This window comes from Peromyscus californicus, unplaced genomic scaffold, assembly GCF_007827085.1.
Source record: "Peromyscus californicus insignis strain IS unplaced genomic scaffold, ASM782708v3 Scaffold_4__1_contigs__length_199733344, whole genome shotgun sequence".
Taxonomy (NCBI): domain Eukaryota; kingdom Metazoa; phylum Chordata; class Mammalia; order Rodentia; family Cricetidae; genus Peromyscus; species Peromyscus californicus.
This window is the reverse complement of record NW_026294562.1, coordinates 46,384,102-46,406,176: the sequence shown is the minus strand read 5'-3', so window position 1 is coordinate 46,406,176 and position 22,075 is coordinate 46,384,102. Positions and strand designations below refer to the sequence as shown.

The 22,075-nt window shown below is 43.7% G+C and overlaps 1 protein-coding gene across 2 annotated transcripts in view; it reads right to left on the bottom strand.

Moving 5' to 3' along the window:
- Positions 1 to 3,417: 3,417 nt before the first annotated feature.
- Cep78 (centrosomal protein 78) overlaps positions 3,418 to 22,075 on the bottom strand; it is a 59,776-nt gene continuing 41,118 nt past the window's right edge. Inside the window, exons 16-17 of one of the 2 annotated variants that reach the window (XR_008222945.1) lie at positions 10,722 to 10,896; positions 3,418 to 3,828 (exon numbers count right to left, since the gene is read on the bottom strand). Coding sequence is in view for 1 of the 2 variants with exons in the window: in XM_052761313.1 (XP_052617273.1) it covers positions 10,776 to 10,896 (121 nt within the window). In the remaining variant the exon portion in view is untranslated. Of the gene's footprint in view, positions 3,829 to 8,224; positions 10,897 to 22,075 lie in introns of those variants that run through there. The other variant, XM_052761313.1, reaches the window with a different exon arrangement.

The following is a 22,075-nucleotide window of genomic DNA, read 5'->3' as shown; positions in this document are numbered from 1 at the left end:
GAGCCTCTCCCTCCCGCAGCTACCCCCACCCTCATCCAGGACAGCCTCTTTCAAGTTGCTGACTCTCCGTTCTCTCTCATTATTTCTTTCGTGAACCTGAACCTTGGCTCTCTTTCACTGGAGCTCCTCTAGCTGTGAGGAGGTATTAACAGGAGCATTATAAGCAAGCTGAATCCTCTCGGGACCAGAGGAACGTGGCCCTGAGCCGAGCTGGGCACATGACCAAATCTGTTTATACTTCTCCACACAAGTTCTCTTTTCAAAAGAGTTGCTCTGGAGGCTCACAGGAGATTCTGGAACAAGAAAGCCCCTTCTATGTAAGAGCAGTTCCTTTGAAGTTCAGAACATTTTTAAAGCGAATTTTTTTTTCTACTTTGCAGTTTAACCCAGATTTTTTTTACTATAAAAACATTTTCCCAAATTCTTGAGTGCATTGGATGCCAAGAGTAGGCAAAAGTGCCTACTGAGCGTTAGCACCAACCACAGCATCTACGACCTCGGTTTGACAGGCTTGCAATCCATCCTTTGGGAATTTAGGCTCTTTGCTTTCTGTAGCCTGTAAAAGGTGTGTGGCCGAGAACAGAAACACTACTTTGGGTACAGTAAAGCAAAAGTTTTAGGAAAAGCTGAATAGAGCGATGTCACTGCCTTCTTCGGAACCTTAAATTAGAAAAGTTGCATAACTGGAACCGGGCGTGGTGTCTGAGCACTCCATAGGTAGAGACAGGCTGATCTTGAGTTCGAGGCCAGCCTCAGCTACAGAGCAAGTTCCAGAACAGCCAAGACTACACAGAGAAACCCTGTCTTGAAACAAACAAACAAAAACAACAAACAAAAGCAAAAAGAAAATTACATCGCTGAATAATTTCAATTCTAGCCCTTAAGCTCAGATAAGATTTGCAATGTACCCACTGTTTTATATAATAGAGTGGTTTTAGTCACACACACACACACACACACACACACACACACACACACACACACACACACAGCTGCAATTAATCTGCTAGAGCAGTGTTTGCCTTCAGTCTTCTTAGAGCTCTAAACACAAGTCCCAGAGAGTGAATAGGGATGAAGCAAGATAGTAGGACAGGAAAAATTAAAAGTCCCTAACACATACAAAAAAAAAAAAAAAAAAAAAAAAAAAAAAAAAAAAGTCCCTAACACTATGAGGATCAAGAAACTCAATACAGAGCTGGAGAGATGGCTCAGTAGTCACAACTGCTCTTTCAGTGGACCTCGGTTCAATCCCAGCACCCACGTGGTAACTCATAACCATCTCCAACTGCAGTCCCAGAAGACCTGACACCCACCTCTGACCTTCATGCAAACAAAACACCCATATGCACAAAATTTAAAAAAATAACAATTTTTAAAAATTCAATACAACTGACAAAGCCAAAATTAACAACAGAGAGAATGCGTGTTCTCCTGAAGACACCCCAAATAAAGGTGTTAAAAACAAACAACTCGGGCTGGAGATGCAGCTCAGTGACGGCTCGAGAAGCCCTAGGTTCAGCTCTCAGCATCAGCTTGCTTAGAGGCAGAAAGTTTGTCAGCAGGGCCACTGAGATGACTCAGTGGGCAAAGGGGCTTGCCACCAAGCCTGATGACCTGAGCCATGGCATATGTGTGCCTCCCTACAAAATAAGTAAATAAATGTGTGAAAACAGAGTGTTTGTGACCTCTCATCCCTAAATCTCAACCACACACCTCATAAAAACACTTTACAATTCTGTTATCAAAAGGAAATTCTTTAAGAGAAATAACTAAACCAGTTCATACATTTACTTAATTTTTACTAAAAGTTTTAAACTTTGCTTAATCTTTAAATTCTTGTAAATGACAGCCTGTGGGCCTGTAATTTAAAGCCACAGGATCATATATTCAGCCATTGCAAAGACACCTAAGTGTGACATCTGTCTTCAGTGTGCATTATCCTCCTCAGATGAGTCTCTGTCTAAATATTTAATAAACTCACTAACCGCTTCACTCTGACTTGCCCTGAAATTGTTTTCTGCTGCACAGTCAATGATCTGGCTTTATGTGAGCAGAGGTCACTAAGGGAGAAGGGACTCTTCAGGCTGCTGGTGCAATGCTGGGTTTGTCTCCCTGCCCACTGACAGGGAAAGTGACCACACATTCAATTTGCCCTCTGTCCCCAGGAAACATGGCTGTTATCTCTACTGTCCAGGTTTATATGCCTGTTCGTCTCTTAGTTTCTGTCTACTCCTGGGCCCTATAAGGGACACAGATGCTATCATTCCATATGCTAAGACATGCCACATAGCCATTCCTCCCTGGAGGCCTAGTTTCCAGGACCATATCTCATGGAAGCTGATCACACATACACTCTGCCTTGGACCGCCACTGATCTGTGCATCTTCCTTCAAACCCAGGAAAATCTCCATCCGTAGCCCAATACATACATATTTTAAAATTTAAACATTTTCCTGTACAACGTGGATGTCTTTATTGTTGTAAATAAAATCTGCCCCTTCTACACCTCCTTAAGAGCTAGCCGCCGCCCTGAGGGCAGAGACATAGAGCCACAAATGCATCCCTCTAGGAACTATACAGAAATAAGAACGAGAAAAGGACTGTGGTAAACTGAGAATATAAGCCTTACTCAGGGTCAGAGAATCTGAGCACGCTTTCCCCAGCAGAGCTGCAAAATGGATGGTTTGACCAGGGGCATGGTTACCAGGTGTTTGGAAGGGTCTACACTTGGCTGGTACAGTGTGCTTTGATCTTGCAAGGGGGAGGTCTTTTGCCTCTCCCCTTGGCATACTGTAAAAAGCCCTTTTCAATAAAGGACAAAGCTGTTGGGTATTGATCCAGGCCCTCTCGAAGCTATCCTGTGTTTCTCTCTATCTGATATTCCTCATTCCTCTCTCCTCCACCTAAGAACCCTTCAAAAGGTAGGAGCTGGACTCACACAGACACTTAATGGTTTTGAATGATCAGCCTTAGCTTAGCTCATTTCTCACTAGCTCTTATAACTTAATCTGTTCCTCTTCATCTACATTTTGCCTCAGGGCTTTTTCCCTTTTCGCTTTCTGTATATCTTACTTTGCAGCGGTTTCTGGCTGGCTGCCTGGCTTCTGGCCCTAGGCATGTCCCTCTCTTTCTCCTCGCCCTCGTCTGTCTTCTCTGATTCTTCTCGAGCCTAGATTTCTCCTATGTATTCTCACTGCCCACCATCCTCACCTATCCTCCTCCTGCCTAGCTACTGACCCTTCAGATTTTCTTTTTCCTTTTTATTACTAAGAAATTTTCTATTCACTTTACATACCAACCACAGATCCCCTCCTCTTCCCACCCCCAGCCTTCCCCCCCCAACTCACCCCCCATCCCCACATTTCCAACCATTCAGCTTTTTATTAGACCAGTCTAATAAACCTTAGGCAGGCAAGGTGAAAACAGCAACACATCTTTTCATAATTAAGCACACATCCTTACATCATTAAATAAATAAACAAATGTAACATATCTTCGCCTAGTTAAATATTCCACAACACATGCCCATCTGTGGCAGAATTCATAATGACCATCACACATCTGTACTCTTCATGCATAGAATAGGGTCATCATCAGGAAGCGGCTGCCAGAACTGTCAGGTACGCTGCAGCTCCCCTTGTATCCAAGCAGCCACGTGGTGGGGAATCCACCAATGAGATGTCTAAGTTTGTCCTTTTCAGATCAGTGCAATCAAGAAGCGGATGTCTCTCTGCCTTCACTTTCCCTTACAAAGACAGTAGACTGGCAGGCCCCCCAGGATGGCGGAAGGATCTCCTAGGCTCCCAACAGTCTGAGTCGGTCTGTTAACTAAAGAAGTGAAAATAAGGGCTCAAACAGAATTGGAAAGAATTGAGATAACTTTTATTCAGAGAAGAGACAGTGCAGATTTCAGAGGGACATGTCAGGACTGACAGCGGGCCATAGGAGAAAGAGCACTCAAGGACTCCATGGGGTTCAAGAAAACGAGGGTCTAGTTATTAAGAGGTACAGTTTGTGTGGTGCTCTGCTTTGATTGATAGATTTGGTCATATATTTATTTTTCCTAATTGCACACGTCCTTTCCCATGATGCATCTGATTTGGTTTTAGCTCCTTTTTTTGTTTGTTTTTTGTTTTTTGTTTCTTTGTTTTTTGAGACAGGATTTCTTTGTGTAGCTTTGGCTTTCCTGGAACTAGCTCTTAGACAAGCCTGGCCTGGAAGTCACAGAGATCTGCTCAACTCTGCCTTCCAAGTGCTGGAATTAAGCTACTTTTTTGTTATTAAAAAAAAATTATTCGTTTTACATACCAACCACAGATATCCTCTCATCCCTCCACCTGTTACCCCCAGTCTCTCCACCCCACCCCCACCCCCGTCCCACACCCCTTCCTCTCTTCCAAAAGGGTAAGGCCTCCCATGGGGAGTTAGCAAAGCCTGGTACATTCAGTTGAGACAGGACCAAGCCCCTCCCCACTGCATCAAGGGTGGGCAAGTTGTCCTACCACAGGTAATAAGCTCCAGAAAGCCAGCTCATACACCAGGGATAGATCCTGATCCCACTGCCAGGGGCCCCTCAAACAAACCAAGCTAAGAAACTGTCTCCCATATGCAGAGAGCCTAATCCGGTCCCATGCAGGTTCCACAGTTATCTGTCTAAAGTTTGGGAGTTCCTACGAGTTTGGTTCAGTTGTCTCTGTAGATTTCCCCATCATGATCTTGACCCCGTCCCTCTTGCTCATATAATCCCTCTTCCCTCCTGGGGCTCGGCCTAGTGCTTGGCTGTGGATCTCTGCATCTGCTTCCATCAGTTACTGGATGAAGGCTCTATGATGACAGGGTATCACCAATCTGATTAACAGGGTAGGCCAGTTCAGGTACCCTCACCACTGTTCCTAGTAGTCTAATCTGGGGTCATCATTGTGGATTCCTGGGAATTACCCTAACATGAGGTTTCTCCCTTACCCCATAATCTCTCCCTCTATCAAGGTATCTCTTTCATTGCTCTCCCACTCTGTCCCTCCCCCAGCTCGACCATCCCGTTCTCTCATGTTCTCATCCCCATCCCCTACCCTCTATTGCCTCCCCTTATCCCCAGTTTACTCGTGGAGATCCCATCTGTTTCCCCTTCCCAAGGCGATCCATGCATCCCTCTTAGGGTCCTCCTTGTTTCCTAGCTTCTCTGGAAGCTCCTATTTTTTTTTTAATTTACTAAAATAGTACACATGAGACAGAAGACAGGTGAGAACCAGCTTCTTTGGAATGGTGCCTCTGATGTCTAGAGAGTTCTTTGAGACAGTGGTACCAGCTATCCCAATTAACAGCCTGCTATATTCCCGAGAGGTAGAGTTGTGATACAGCTGGTTATTGTTACCAGGGGAGCAAAGGAGATTGTTCAAGTACCTTCCAGAATGGAAGAAAATCCAGGACTCCAGATTTTAACGTGATGTCTCCTAATTTGCATTTTATTTTATTTTGGACAAAGCCTCTCTATTTAGCCCAGGGTGGCTTCAAACTCATGATCTACAACCTCCTGAGTTCTGGGTATACAGCTGTGCACTATCACACCCAACTTCCCAATTTTTAAACAATTAAAGCTTTAAATGTCTGTTATTATTCACATTACATACAGTCAGTACTGAGCCTACTGGTTGTTGTGGTTTATTTTTGATCTTTTGGGGTGGGCCTGCCACCCAGTTCCCAAATAAATCACACATGGAGGCCTATTCTTAATTATAAGAATATAATTCTTGACAGCTTTCATTAACTTTAAATTATCGCATCTACCTTTTGCCTCTGGGTTGTTCCCCATTCTCTGACTTCTGTAAATCTTACCCTTACTCCATGGCTGGCTGTGTAGCTGGGTGGCTGACCCTGGAGTCCTCCTCCTTTGCTGGCTACTTCCTTCCTCTTTCTCTTTCTCCTTCCAATTTTCTCCTTCTATATATTCTGTCCGCCTGCCAGCCCCGCCTAGCCTTTCTCCTGCCTCACCATTGGCTGTTCAGTTCTCTATTAGACCATCAGGTGTTTATACAGGCACAGTAACACAGCTTCACAGAGTTAAACAAATGCAACATAAAAGAATGTGACACACCTTAAAATAATATTCTTCAACAACTGGTCACAAGCTGTATAAAGTTCTACCTGGAGTCTTCCCCATAAACAAGGATCATGCCCAACTAACTGGTTAAATATGGGGCTAGAAAAAGAGAAGATATGGAGGGAAGTACAACTCAATCTTCAACATTATGTTTCAATGCCTGTTTTGCAAAGCAGATCTAGAAAGGGCACCCAAGGATGCACTTGCATTCTGTAGGCCCCTCCCTTCTTTGTGGACAGCATAGAAAAAAAAAGCTTCTTTATTAGGTGTGTGGTTTGTACGATGGCAGAGCTTTGGTTACACACATATGGTGTGTTATTTTTGAGCTGTTAGTACATACAAAAAAAGGTTAGGATCCTCTGACTTTTCTAGTCAGGTCTTCCTGTCCTGGTGAGAGGGGACCAGGAGGAAGAAGAGACAGTGCAAGCAGGGAGGACATACTTAGGGATTGTGGGAGCCCGTTCTCGGGTTCCTCGTGGCTTTACCCAGCAGGTCCGCATAGAGGATAATCAGGACCACGGGCCTGAGTGCAGGTGTCTGGGATGGTCTGCACTTGGCTGTGCTGGGGGAGGAGGTCTTTTGCTCCACCCCTTGGCGTCTCTATAAAAACCCTGGGGAAGAGACAGTCAGGGCCCGTTGGAATAGGTTCCAGGCCCTCTCGAGGCTATCCTTTATTTTCTATCTGTTTATCTCCGCGATATTCTCCGCAATAAATCCTTCTATCTAGTATTTCCTGCTCCTCGCACTCAAGAAAACTCTGGGGAACTGTGGGGGTGGTTGGGAAAACGCCCCACGAGGGATGAGATGAGATTACCTCTGGTATACTTTTTATAGTTGGAGCTATGGGTTCTCTTCCCTTATGGATATTTGGGGGAAATGAAGAAGGAAAAGGAAGTGTCTTCGTTCCTTTTCTATTTTCGCTTGTTTGCACTTCCTGCTTACTCAGGTAATATTATTTCCTCCTTGGGTCTCTGACTGAGTTGAAGACTCGATAGTTATAGTTTTCCTTGCTAACAAATTCAGGAAAGAAATTCACTAAAGACATGTAAAATGTATAAGTTTGAAAGATATCAAAAGATAGTATTCAGTTGGTAATACAAGTTAGGATAAAAAGTGAATTAGGTACATTTTGGACTCACCAAAATAGGATAAATAATGGAATATTTTCTCTGAATTTGTCAAATGTTTATGGACTGGACATTGTTAATGTAATTCTTGACTGTATATATTATATATAGTTATTGTACTTATTGTATATAGTTTTTCTTATATTAGTTATAACCTTTTTATTATTTTAGACAAAAAAGGGGAAATATGGTGATATATTGTGTACCCTAATAAATTTGCCTGAAGAGCAGAGAACAGAACAAGCCACTAGATTAAACATAGAGGCCAGATAGCGGTGGCACACACCTTTAATCCTAGCACTTGAGAGGAAGAGCTCCATCTGGATCTCTGTGAATTCAAGGCCACCCTGGACTACATGAGATTGACTCAGTCTAGGAGAGAAAACAGAGTCAGGCAATGGTGGCACACATCTTTAATCACAGTATTAGGAAGTACACGCCTTTAAACCCAGGAAGTGATGGCTGGGCAGAGAAAGGTATGTAGGGCGTAAAGAGACAGGAACTAAAGGCTTTTCAGCAGAAGCATCCCTTTCAGCTAGAGGCTTTTTTGGCTGGAGCCTTTCAGGTGAGGACTCAGAGTATTTCAGTCAGAGGATTCATGGAGTTGGTGAGGTAAGACATGGCAATGACTTGTTCCTTTGTCCCTCTGATTTTTTAGCATTTACCCCAATATCTGCCTCTAGGTTTTTTGTTTTTTTTTTGGTTTTTCGAGGCAGGGTTTCTCTGTGTAGCTTTGCGCCTTTCCTGGAACTCACTTGGTAGTCCAGGCTGGCCTCGAACTCACAGAGATCCGCCTGGCTCTGCCTCCCGAGTGCTGGGATTAAAGGCGTGTGCCACCACCGCCCGGCGACCTCTAGGTTTTTTTTTTTTTTTTTTTTTTCGTTTTTCGAGACAGGGTTTCTCTGTGTAGCTTTGCGCCTTTCCTGGGACTCGCTTGGTAGCCCAGGCTGGCCTCGAACTCACAGAGATCCACCTGGCTCTGCCTCCCGAGTGCTGGGATTAAAGGCGTGCGCCACCACTGCCCGGCGACCTCTAGGTTTTTTATTATAAGACCTTTGGAAATTTGAACAGCAAGCTCCTTTACTTTATAAAGTGACCCAAAAGGATAATTTGGTGCTGCAGGGTACATAGCCTGTGACCTCAGCAGTATATCTCTTGTTACTGGTACCTGTTTTCCCATTTCACAGAGGGGACAGGTGAACTCAAATTAAGTGTGTTTTGTTCTGTTTGGGTTTGGTTCCAGTGCTGAGGATTAAACCAGGAACGCATGCTTGCTTGGCAAGCTCTCTGCCACCATTAGAGCTACACCCTAATTCCCAAATTGAGGATGTGTCCAGGGTCCACAGCCTCTCAGTCATCAGACCAAGAAGAGGACAGCAAATCACTGTATTACTGTTCTAGCAAAAACAGTCCTTCGTATGCACACTGCTTTGTTTTCAAAAGTAGTTTAAGGCTGTTAGTAAAGCTGTTCCATTTCTCCCAGGAAGGAAGCCAGCTCAGCAGAACACAGAGCTGAACCTGCATGATCAGACAAGAGCTGGAAAATGAAAGGCATGAACAGTGGAAGCTGTTGAACCAGCATATGGTGATGGTCTGCCTGGCCATGGCTAATCTCCCAGTGTATCCTTTCCAACAGGATCCAGGTTGTAACGGAGGGTTCCTGAAGCCTCCCTCTGTCCCCTACAAAGTGCTGCTGTCTCAACAGCCATGGATCTGCTGGGCCTTCCACAGCCTTTGCTAAGGTTTCCCAGTTCTCTCTGTAGGTCTGTGACATCTTTACATGCCATGTTGATTCCCACTTCTGTTCATCTGATTATCACCAAGTTGGATGTTGGCGTTGTCCTGGTCTCCAGTCTTTCTGCAATTGCTGAAAACGGCTAACTTCCCTAAGGGTATGGCAAGCAACCCATTTTCTTGGGAAACCTACTTTCAGAACTCCTCCCTGCTGTAAATAAAATGCTTGCCCTTCAAAAGACGGGGTGAGGCAGTCACTTTCTTAATCCTCTTTATTTTCTTTTTTTTGGTTTTTTGAGACAGGGTTTCTCTGTGTAGCTTTGGAGCCTGTCCTGGAACTCACTCTGTAGCCCAGGCTGGCCTCGAACTCACAGAGATCCGCCTGCCTCTGCCTCCCGAGTGCTGGGATTAAAGGCGTGCGCCACCGCTGCCCGGCGCCCTCTTCATTTTCTTATTATTTTACATTTCTTTATTCATTGAGCACGCTGGCTGGCCTGTGCTCAGTGTCTTGAGCTGCACTCCTAGACTCCTTTAATGGAAAGTAATAGAAATACAACTCCAACAAGCTTAGGTGAAAGAAAAATGACAGTCGCAATACCAAACCTCATTCTGGGGGACTGAGGTACAGCTGCCCGTTAGGGACTAGCTAAACAATCATAAACGCTGTCCTTTTGACTTCGGTCTTCACGGCGTTTCTGTCACTCACTCTGGCAGCTGCCCCAAGGGCTAACCAGTGCTAGTGATTGCACCACCTGTGTCATTAAGCAGGGACTCTCCGTCCCTGTTTCTGGGTTGAAAATCATCTGGGAAGGACTCCAGTGCCTTCGGGCCACACGCCCACTCCACACCCAGCAGGGCAGAGTGACAGGGATAGGCAGCGCTCACTAACCACAGTGTCAGAATGAGGGGGGAGTAGCCCAGCCCCTGCAAAAGGTATGCTGTCTGCAGGAGGGAGCCTGAGGGCTGGAAGGCATATACCATGTGTACACCTTGCTTTTCCGCCTCCTTTACACAGCTCTGGCCAAGGCCTCATCCCCGAATCCGGAGGACTTTCAGTGATTTGCACCATCTCCCAGACATTTAAATTCATTATCCATGTGAAGAGGCTACCTAAACTGAGTTACATATCCCCACAGAAAACCAGCACTTAATGTGTTTTACTGAGCCAAGGTGTGAGGTGATGTTACAAAAGCAAAAAGGCTTTATTTTAAATATTTATGGCTCGAAATTGCATATAACCTTACACGGCTGAATTTGGAGTACAATACATTACTGGAAAACATAAATCATGCAGGAACCTTCCTATCTATTCCAATGCTTTAAACAATGCATCTTTGCCACGAGTGCTGGTGTACACCTCTAATCCCAGCACTTGGGAGATGGAGGAAGACCAGAAATTCAAGGCCAGGCCTGCTGGAACTATGAGACCCTGTCTCAAATAGAAATAAGTAATTAGTGGGGTGGTGAGGTGGCCCAGAGGGTACAGGCATTTGCCTCAAAGCCTGGCAACCTAAGCACCGTCTCTAGAACCCACACGTGGAAGGAGAGAACCAGCTCATGCAAGTTGCCCTCCGACCTCCACATGAGCACTGTGGCACCCAGCCGTCACCATCTACACACACTAAATGAACAAATGTTTTAAAAATTATTTCTCAAAAGCATCTCTGCACTTTCCACTCTGTCACCTCAGATTGAACATCTGAGGTTTATTTATTAGTTTTATTTTTCTGGCTTGTAAAACACAAAAAGAATAAACATCTCACCTCTCCTTTTGTAGGAAAACCACAGAAATGGTTCTGTTTGCAGCACTCACATGGCTAACAACTGTCTGTAACTCCAGTTCCAAAGGATCCTATGTCTCCATGGGCACTGCATGCATGTGGTGCACAGACTTGCGTGTAGGCATAGCACCCATACTCAAAATAAAAAGAAATAAATCTGTAAAAAAAAAAAACAAAAGTTACATATTTTCAAAATACAACAACACAGAGTAAGCTTGTTCCAAAGTGGAAGCATGGGAGCACAGTGGCATGGGAGCACAGTAGCATGGGAGCACAGTAGCATGGGAGCACAATGGCATGGGAGCATAGCGGCATGAGAGCACAGCGGCATGGGAGCACAGCAAGGAAAGGCAGGACCAAAGCAACGCTGCTCAACTGAGCAAACACCAGATTATACAGTTCTGAGTTCAGCACCTGAGGCTCTCGGCATCATCTGTCCTCCCAACAGATCTGGCATCCCCACCCCTCCACTTCTGTTGTCTGTAGCCCACAAAGTTCTCTCACTGGCTAGCGCCATTCAATGCCTGTTCTTTCCATGAAGAGGCTCCATGTTCCACATTCTTGGGATCTCCGCTGCAATTCAGGCTTCTCCTTCACAGCTGCATGCAGTAATGGTCTCTCAGTGGCTCCGTGTAAGGAATCCATGTCTTGTTACATTTCCTGGCCTTTGTGGCTTTCTGGAATCTTGGAGCAAGGTTCTATTAACTATTACATCTAGTGCGCCTGAAACACTAGCATCTTGAGGATATGGTTTGTTTGGTTTTTTTTTCTGTTTGAAACAAGGTCTCATGTGATCTGAGCGGCCTCAGATTCACTAATTAGCCAAGGATAACTTGGAACCTCTAAAACTCTTGTACTTAGATTACAGATATGCATATGCCACTGTGTTAATGACACTAGCAGCTTGAGACATCGCCTGGTCCCTCTCCACAGCTCCAGTGGCCTCTCTGTTTCCAGGTAGCTGCCAGGTTTGGAGGTGCAGTCTATCCTGGTAAAGAAGGCCATGGTAGCGGGAATGTGAGACAGCATGCTTGCACCTCCACAGGTCAGGACACAGAGAAAGGAGAGTGCCAACACTCCAAGGCCTCGATTTCAATTCTTTTGGATATCCAGAGGTGTAAGATAGATCATATGATGGTTCTCTTTCTAACTTATCAAAACAAGTGCCCTACGGCTGAACTACATCCCCAGGCCTCTTTTTAATCTCTGTACTTTGAGACAAGGTCTCACTGAGTTACCAAGGCTGGCTTTGAATTCACTGCATACCCCAGGCAAGTTTCCCATTTGCTCTCCTCTTGCCTTAGTTTCCTGAGAGGCTGGGATTACAGGCCTGCATTACTGAGCCAGCTTGATTTGCTGCTTTTGATGGCAGCTGTTTTGGTGGACGTGAGGCCATTTCCTCAGGATTTTTAACTGGAACTATGTAAGTCCATCCCCTTATGACAGAGCAACAGTATAGAGGTGGAATCCTGAAGCTCCTTGCTGGGTTCCTCAATATTTAAGGAAGATCACCCTTGTTGGGATTTTGTAATACTAATTAAACCGACTCTATTCCCTCCAAGGTTTTGAACACAAATGAAATTTATTATCAGAAGTATAATAAGCACCTATAGAAATGGAATATTAGCCTCTGCTCTTCCTATCCTTACTTATTTTTTATATTTGAATTGGTTTTGACTGGAGGATGCAGTACATCGTTGTCTGGAGTTGCCCTATATCCAGCAGAATTCCAGATCCCGCCTAACCTTCAGCACTTTGGAGGTAGATTGTCAGCAAAACTGCAAACCACATCAAAAACTGGTCTTCCCTTTCTTCCCCAACGAATGGAGTTGACTTAGGTGGTAATGACAGACCTGCCACATCCTGCCTTGCAACAGAGGCAGGAAAACACTAGTGAATTTGCTAGAGAAAAAAAGGCAAAAGTCAGGTAGACTGTAGGCTGCCCGGAGACAGGTAAGATCCAGACGTGGGGCTGGAGAGATGGCTCAGAGAGCACTGACTATTCTTCCAGAGGTCCTTAGTTCAATTCCCAGCAACCACATGATGGCTCACAACCATCTGTAATGAGATCTGGTGCCCTCTTCTGGTCTGCAGTCATACATGCTGTATACATAATAAATAAATTTTAAAAAATTCAAGATTTAAAAAAAAAAAAAAAGATCCAGACGTGGAGAGGCCCTGAGCTTAAGGCCTTTGCCTCTCCCACCACCAGACTGAATGAATCACTCCACTGTGGCGGTGGGAGGGAGACAGGAGACCGCAAAGAAGGGGGGAAACAGCTCCCCAAATCTCTGAGGAAGCAGGCTCTCACCTACAGACTTATGCTGACACCTGAAGAACAGGCTCTGAACAGCATAGTGCAGCTGTCCTGACTGGAAAAGGTACCAACTGCGTGAGAGAGTCCTCTGAGAGGCTGCTCCCCACGCCCATTCCTTCAGGCACCCTCAATGAGGTCAGTGACCAGATTGTGCAGGCTCTGAGGTGGGTCTGAAGAGAGCATGAATTGAATTTAGTCGAGGCTATTCATGCTCTAATTTAAAAGTTCTCCCCCCAGATCAGTGTTCCACCCTAAAGTTTCCTGAGTAGGACAGTCCATCAGGCTCCCCAGAGATTATGCAACCCACTCAGATGAAGGCATAAAATTTCTCCAACTAATACATGCCAGCAATATCACATTGCCCTTATTTGAGCAAAAGGAATATCACACACATTATTACATTCTCTGGGAATTATTTTAAAATGCCCTTTAGCTTAGAGGTTGAGGTGAAGAAAGTAAAATCGAGGAGTTGGAGAGGTAGTTAAGAACACTGACTGCTCTTGCAGAGGACCCAGGTTCGACTCCTAGCACCCTCACAACCACCTCTAACACCAGTTCCCAGGGATCCAATACTCTCTTTAGGCTTCTGCAGGTACTGGGCAAACATATTGTGCACAGACTTACATGCAGGCAAAATACCCATACGAATAAAAATAATAATATAGGAAATTAAAGTCTAAAGCAATTTCCTGCCCGTCAAAAGGCCTCACTTGGCAGTGGTGGCAGAGTGTGACATCTGTCTGGAGTTCACGCTTGTGGATGACGCTGGAAGCAACCCAGTGCTGTGTAGCAGTCAGTAGTCTGTTGTTTCCTTCTGGCTCGAGCCTGTCTTCCTGCTGGTCGGCTCTCTTCGAAGCTGCTGGCCTCTCAAAACCAAAGCAAGCCCCTCTCAGAGGTGTCTATCTATTTAAAGGTAAAACTTTAGCCAGCTCTAGTAAGCACCCTTCTTCCTTCCACATGAGATTATGAAGTGTCTGAAGAAATGAAGCAGGTCCTCTGTTGCCTGGATGTTTCTTGACATGAGGCCTAAACCCACAGAACCACTGCATAATTCGGAAGGCCAAGCACCAGCAAGGCTGATAGTCTCCCGCCTAGGCCAGGGGCACAAGATTTCTCTCTTAGAGAGACAGGGGGGATGGGATGGTGAGCTGGAGAAGAATCCTTTAGTTAACTGATTCACTTTATTTATTATTTGTGTGTATGTGATGTATGATGTATGTGTGGGTGTATACACACATGAATGTGCAGGTATGTATGTCGGAGGAGGACAATGAGTTTCTTCTTCTTCTTCTTCTTCTTCTTCTTCTTCTTCTTCTTCTTCTTCTTCTTCTTCTTCTTCTTGCCTAGAGGTAGGATCTCTCACTGACACATAAACTAGGTTGACTGACCAGAGAACTTCCAGGATTCACTTGCCCCCATTCCCTAATGCTGGGTTTGCAAACACATGCAGCCATGCCCAACTTAAAAAAAAAAAAAAGTTTTTTGTTTTATTGTTGTTATTATTCTGGGTTTTTTGGGGGGGTGGGTTTTTTGTTTTTTGCTTTTTTTTGAGACAGGGTCTTCCTATGTGACCCTTTCTATCCTGGAACTCACTATGTAGAGCAGGTTGGCTTTGAACTCACAGAGATCCACCTGCCTCTGCCTCCCAAGTACTTGGGATTGAAGGCATGCACCACCATGCCTAGCCTGCCCAGTTTTTATATGAGTCCTGGGAATCAGAACTCAAGTCCTCTTGCTTGCACCACAAGCAATCTTACCCACTGAGCCATTTCCCCATAGTGAGATGGTCTCACTATGTTGTCAGGCTGGCCTTGAATTACTAGCTCTCCTGCCTCAGCTTCCCACATAGCTAAGACTTTAGATATCTGTTCAGTTGGAACCTCCAACTCACCCCTGTGTGATCTGGAAAGCCCCATTCCTGTCTCTCTCTCCAAACCCCACCCACTCAGAGAGTCCCTGAACAAAGGAAAGGCACCAAAAAGCCCAGTTCTGCACTCTTGGCAGCTACTGCAGCTTCCTCCCCTGAAGTTGCAGCTGCCCAGGTCCCTACCTAAAGTGCTCAGCTTTGGCCATTCTTGGGTACAAACCCAGTTATTGGCAGACACATCACCACTCCTTGCCTACAACCTATAACGTCTCCCTGCTTTCATTTGTGGGTGCACCTTCTCTGGTGTAATCAGGGCCTCTTCCCAAATACCTGGCAGCTGCTTTCCAAATAATTGACTCAGAGGCTTAATATTACTTATAAATGTGCAGCCAATAGCTCAGGCTTATTACCAACTAGCTCTTACATTTTAAGTTAACCCATACTCCTTATTTATGCTCTGCCATGTGGTAGTACCTTTATTAGCATGGCACATTCATCTCCTGCTCCTTCTACATCTGGATGGTGACTCTTGACTTTGCCCTTCTCCTTCCCATCATTCTTAGTTTGGCCACCCGGCCTATACTTCCTGCCTGGATACTGGCCAATCAGTGTTTTATTAAACCAATTTGAGTGACAAATCTTTACAGTGTACAAGAGGATAATTCCACAGCATGCTGGTCTTCATCTCTGGGACTGGAGAACCTGCCCAGGAGTAGCTTTGCTCAAGGAAACCTGTTGTTACGCTTTTTCCATTTGGCTTGATCTGACTTACTGCATCGGTGGAAAAACCTGCGTGGGGGGCAGAGGGAGAACTTAGAGAAGAATATTTTTATTTTATAGAAAAATCATGGCTCTCAAGCTGACCAGACATGGGAATAAAAAGGCAGCAAATCATCATGATCTTTTGAAATGATTCATCTCAGGTTTGTGGAAAGAACAAACTGGGTCATTTTTTTTTTTTTTCAAAAACAATCACTTGGGAGGCATAGAAAAATCATGGGCAGAGGAGGGTCTTAGACTTGAAGTTCTAGTTGTACATAAAATCAAAGGTCTAAATGTTAGTCCTAAAGGAATCACAGAATACCTACTACTACAAAGAGAAAGAGAGTCCAAGTGTCCCTCCACTAAACCGTAGATTCTCTGGGTCAGCTGTTCTAGCCCCTTGATCAGAAGCGGCAGCTGAGGCTGGCTAGGGTGTCACTCACAGCCTTGGCCTCAGACCACAGCTCTGCTGTGCATCACTGCAGAATAAACACTGTCGAGGAGAGAGTGCAAAGGGCCACACTGGGAAGAGACAAGGGGAGAAGAAAATCCTGCTTCTGCCTCCATTACTTCTCTGAAGCCTCCTAAAAGCCCTGTTCTCCTTCATTTTCTTCAAAAGAAAGAGAACACTTTTATCTCGTAGGTGAGTGAGACATGACATATAGTGTGAAGGTGTCTCCTGTATGCTGTTCAATGACACAGCCCATCTCTGGGAGACTTGGGAACATACAACTTTGGCAAAGGAATCAGAGCTGACTGGTAGGCAAAGTGATTTTAATATTTTCAGGCCCTGGGATGACCTATCCGTTAACAAGCTGCTATGGAGGGTGTCTGTTTTTTGAAGAGATAAAGGCCTCCCTTGAAAGTCAGAGATTGTGAGGACTATCTTTCTAAAACACTGAACAAACAATCCCTCTCTGAAGGCCTCCCTGAACCAAGTTAATGATTATGTCATCGGGGGAGAGTGTTCTTATCTATTTCTAAAGTACTTCTGTTTCTTTTTTTGTAAATTCACACTAGTTTAAATTGACACTCTGTACTGAGAAATGGGCCCTCGTTGGAGACTTTCTGTCCCAGGTACATTCAGTGCCTGCTCGGCTGTGGGGCATGCCCAGTGCATGCCTCCCATCACAGTATTCTTGTTCTTCATTCTGCCCAAACAGGATTTGAAAGCTCTCAGAAACATGTGTCACTTTGAAAGCTTTTAGTCCATAACAGAATTTTTTCAAGAGAATTTAATGCAGATGACTTGCTGAGAGGTACAGAGCTCAAGAGATCTAAGCTCTGGAGGTAAGGCAGCACCACAGCAAAGCCTTTTGCCCATAAAATAGAACAAACTTGTGCAGGAGAAACAGCTTTGTCAGGGTCCATAGAGTAGATGTGGGAAACTCTTTTCAAACAGTGGAGTATGACCTGCGGTGGATTGTGAAACACTAAGCCGTGAACAGATTTCCTCCAAAGACACGAGCTAGAACAGCCCCTGTCTGTGTGAGTCACTGGATGCCCAGCCTTGCTTGATGGAATTTTCCATTCGTGTGCACACAGGGAGGTGCGGCAGGATCAAATGCAGGGTTTATGCATAGGCAAGCACTAGACTGAGCTACAACCCTGGCCTTCACTACCTTTCACTCTGCAGAAAGCCTTACTTTTTTACTGTGGGCTACAGTTTAAGAAAAGACATCAACACTGTGGACCCAAAGCTCTTAAAGGGCTTTTGTTGTTGTTGTTCTTGTTGTTGTTGCTGTTTTGTTTTTTTATGATAAGGTTTCTCTGTAGCCCTGGCTGTTCTGGAACTCGCTCTGTAGACCAGGCTGGCCTTGAACTCAGTGACTCCCCCTGCCTCTGACTCTTGAGTGCTGGGATTAAAGATGTGCGCCATCACTACTTGGCTGTTGTTAAAGTTCTAAGCTCATTTCCATTCACGTAGACAAGGAACTAGGAGAAACACAAAGAAAGGATGGACACACGGGAATAAAGAATAACAGATTATATATTTGCATTTTGCAAATTTTCTCTGAGGGGAAATTATAAATTTACTTGTCAGACATAAAAACATGCTTTTTCTTCTTTTTTTAAAATCAAAACCCTGAAGTAAGCAGAGTCAAATGTCAAGTCACCTTTCATTCCCACCCTCTCAACACTGCTGCCTTTAGCCAGAGAAAGCCCTGTATATTTTGTTGCTGTTTTCTGGGCACACAGACAAAAGCATGCATTAGATAGACGTGAATGGGCTTGAACCACATGAACGCAAGCCAAATGATATGATTGATTATGGCGCTGTCGGTTCAGTATGTTCAGGAACATTTTTGTGCTCGTGCTGGATTTGCTGCCGAATATTACACAGGAGAGGGTGGTATCCACCAGTTCAACAGTCTTGCATCTGTGCGCAATTACGTTTCCTAAGTTTTAGGAAAATGCTTCTGTATACATTCTGTATACACCTAGCTCTTTGGACAGTTGCGTGAGTATTTCTTTATGCTGCATGACCACAGTTAGAACAAGGAAGACCCATTTTAAATACTACGTAACTGCCAATTGTCCACAATAAAAAAAAATTATCAGCTTATACTTCCAACAATGAAAGTGATCATTTCCTCATATTATCTCCAGAACTATCACCAATTATTTAATATCTGTCATTTAAACGTTTTGATAAACCTTCCTGATTGCATATTAACATTTTTCCTAGCTACTTCTTATAGCTCTTACAAACAGGGAACTATTATCTCCACACATTCTAATTGGTTCTTGCTTCTGCATTCAAAACCATCCCGTCTTGGTGCATTGGCTTGCATGGCTTCCCTGCTGAGCTTTCCTAGTGGTTTAACAATGTGCCAGCAGATCTGCTCGGCCTTTCTGTCCTTATTTTCCACAAACTGAGTCTTGTCCTTTTTCTCCCCACCCACCTATATTTTTGGCAGGGTCTCACTACATTACTTTGGCTTGCCTGGAACTCACTATGTACACCAGGCTAACCTTAAACTCACAGAGCTCTACCTGCCTTTCCTCCTGAGTGCTGGGATTAAAGATGTGCATCACCAGGTCGGGCGCTGTCCATTTTCTACCATATATACTTTCAGGACTGTTTATGTCTTTCAAGCTAGTGTTCAGGTGGAAGCTCCACCTCAGCCCCCTCCCACATCCACCCCCCCCCCCAACTCTGCCTCATCTCAGAAAACCCACCCAACGGTGGCTCCTCCCCAAGAGATGGTCAAGACCACACCTACAGGGTACTTAAACTGCCCCCCCACCCCCCACCAGAAAGGCCAGATGGTTTTTGGTCTCCTTTCTGGCCGAAAAAATCATTCGGGAGCATTTTACTCATTTAAACCTGGTCTTTATCTTAATTCGGTTTGATTTGGTTTGATTTGGATTACTGTGTTGGCAGAGAGACTCAATATCAGGGTACAGAAACTTTTTAGCCAGTAAGAGTTCTTCAACGTTTGTTTGCTGTAGATTTTGGAGATCTAATCAAACTAAGCTAAGGGCTTCCTCCTAAATTGTTAAGGAGACGGAAGAGTCGGCAATTGCTAAATGCTTTTCAGCAAGTGATGACAGTGAGTTCTTAATGTGGTAATTCAGTGAGCTCGGCTGAATTAACATGCACACTGCTTACTGCATAGCAGTACTCCAATCTATAGAGTTATTTCTGGGCTTTTTTTCCTCTTATTTTTATTTATTTACTTGTTTACTTTTGTTTTCGAAGACAGAGTTTCTCTGTATAGCTCTGGCTTTCCTGAAACTCACTCTGTAGCCCAAGCTGGCTTCCATCTCACAGAGCTCCACCTGCCTCTGCCTCCTGAGTGCTGGGATTAAAGATTTGCCCCACCACTGCCCAGCTGCTTTTTTCCTTTTGGCATACATTAAGTCGATTTTCCATATTTCATTCATTAAGTTTTACAACTTGTATTTCTTAAGTCATATTTCTGTGAGTCCTTCAAATTTATTGCAACAGAGTTAGACGATTAGATTTAAAATAAATTGTAAATAGTACTCTCCTACAATTCAAAACCCATGTGTTTTATTTTTAAATGTTTTGAAATTTTATTTTCATGTAAGTTTTGTTGTTGTTAATTTCTTCTTGCTATTTTCCTTCATATTCTCCAAGGGCTTGTTTTTGAAAAAAAATTTATTACATTTTATTTTTTTGAGTGTGCACAGTTCACACATGTGCACTCGTGGGGGGGGGTGCTCAGAGGACAACTTGCAGGAGTTAGTGGTCTCCTGTCATGTGAGTCCCAGATCATTAGACTTGGAGGCAAGCGCCTTTACCTTATGGAGACATTTCATTAGGCTCCCAGGCTTTGTCTTTTAATTTTTAAAAAATCCTTTTAGCTTGATATAATTTACTCTTTTTATTAATTTTTCTACTCTACGTTCTTTTTAAAATATATTTTAAGATTATATTTATTTATGTTGTATGTGGGGTGTGTGTGTGTATGTGTGTGTGTGTGTGTGTGTGTGTGTGTGTGTGTGTGTGTGTGTGTGTGTGTGTAGATCAGGGGAACATTTGCAGGAGTCAGTTCTCTCCATCTTCATTCAAAATCAGGTTATCAGTTTTGGTATTATACCTAGCAAAACTATCTGCCACAGTAGAAGGAGAAATAAAAATTCCCCATGTCACAAAAAGCCTAAAAATTTCATGCCCACCCTAAAGAGAATATTGGATGCAATACTTGGAACTGAAGACAGGGATAAGCATAAACAAGAGACTCTAAAAAGAAACTAAATATATAAAGCACAAAAAAGAACATAAACAGCAAAAAAAAAATGATGGCAATCATCTCATATCTTTCAGCAATAAATTTAAATATTAATGGCCTCAACTCTCTAGTCAAGAGACATAGGCTAGTAGAATGTATCAAGGAACAAAATCCATCTTTCTTTTGTCTACAAAAAATTCAGCTTTAAAGGTAAGTACCTTTCACCTTCAAGTGAAAGGATGGGAAAAAGTATTCCAAGCAAATAAAACCAGGAAGCAAGCAGGTGTTGCTATCCTACCACCCAACAAAACAGACTTTAAACTAAAAGTAAGAGAAAGAGGGCATTTCGTCCTAATCAAAGGAACAATTAATCAAGAAAAGATTATTATCCTAAACATATATGCACGAAATTCTGGAGTATTCAATTTCAGAAAAAGCATACTTCTGTAATTAATGGCATAGATTAACATCAACCCAATAATAGTAATTTAAATATTTCACTTTCTCCAATAGACAAGTCATCCACATGAAAAAGTAAACAGAAACATCAAAATTAATTGACATCAGACAACAAATGGATGGTAACAGACATCTACAGAATATTCCACCCAAACACTAAAGAATACACATTTCATTCAGCAACTGATGGAAGCTTCTCTAAAATAGACCATGTGCCGGGACACAAAATAAACCATAAGAAATTCAGGAAAAGTGAAACAATTCCATGAATACTATCTGAGCACTATGTGATAAAACTTAAAGCTGGCAGCAAGCACATCTCTAGTTAGTGCATAAACTCATTACTGAATGATGAGTAGATCCAAGAAGAAACCAAGAAAGAAGTTAAAATATCCCTGGAACTAAAGGAAAATCAAAACAATAGCACAACAAAACCCCTGATACAGGGGCTAGAGATGGGTAAGGAGTTAAAAGTACTATATACTCTTCCAGAGGACCCAGATTCTGTTCCGATCCCCCACATGTAGGTTTACAAACAGCTGTAGCTCCAGTTCTAGGGGGATCTGGTGCCCTCTTCTGGCCACTGTGGACATTGCATGCATGCTGTGCATAGACATACGCAGCAAAACTCATACATACAAAATAAAATAAATAAATTTAAGAATTAAAATAAAAATAAGCCTCTGGAACATACTGAAAGCAATTCTAAGATGGGAATTTATATTCTTAAGTGCCTACATTAAAAAAATCAGAGCACAAATAAATGATTTAATGATACAACTCAAAAATTTGGAAAAAGAACAAACCAAACCCAAAGCCAGTAGATGGCAAGAAATAATCAAAGTCATGTGTTTCCATTCATTTGGCTATTTGTCCCTGTGCTTTATCCAACCTTGGTCTCAACAATTCTCGCTCATATAAACCCTCCTCATTCTCGCTAATTGGACTCCCAGAGATCCACCCGGGGCCTAGTCATGGATCTCTGCATCCAGATCCCTCAGTAGTTGGATGAGGTTTCTAGCACAACAATTAGGGTGTTTGGCCATCCCATCACCAGAGTAGGTCAGTTCGGGCTGTCTCTCGACCACTGCCAGCAGTCTGTTGTGTGGGTATCTTTGTGGATTTCTGTGGGCCTCTCTAGCACTTTGCTTCTTCCTATTCTCACGTGGTCTTCATTTACCATGGTCTCCTATTCCTTGTTCTCCCTCTCTGTTGTTGATCCAGCTGG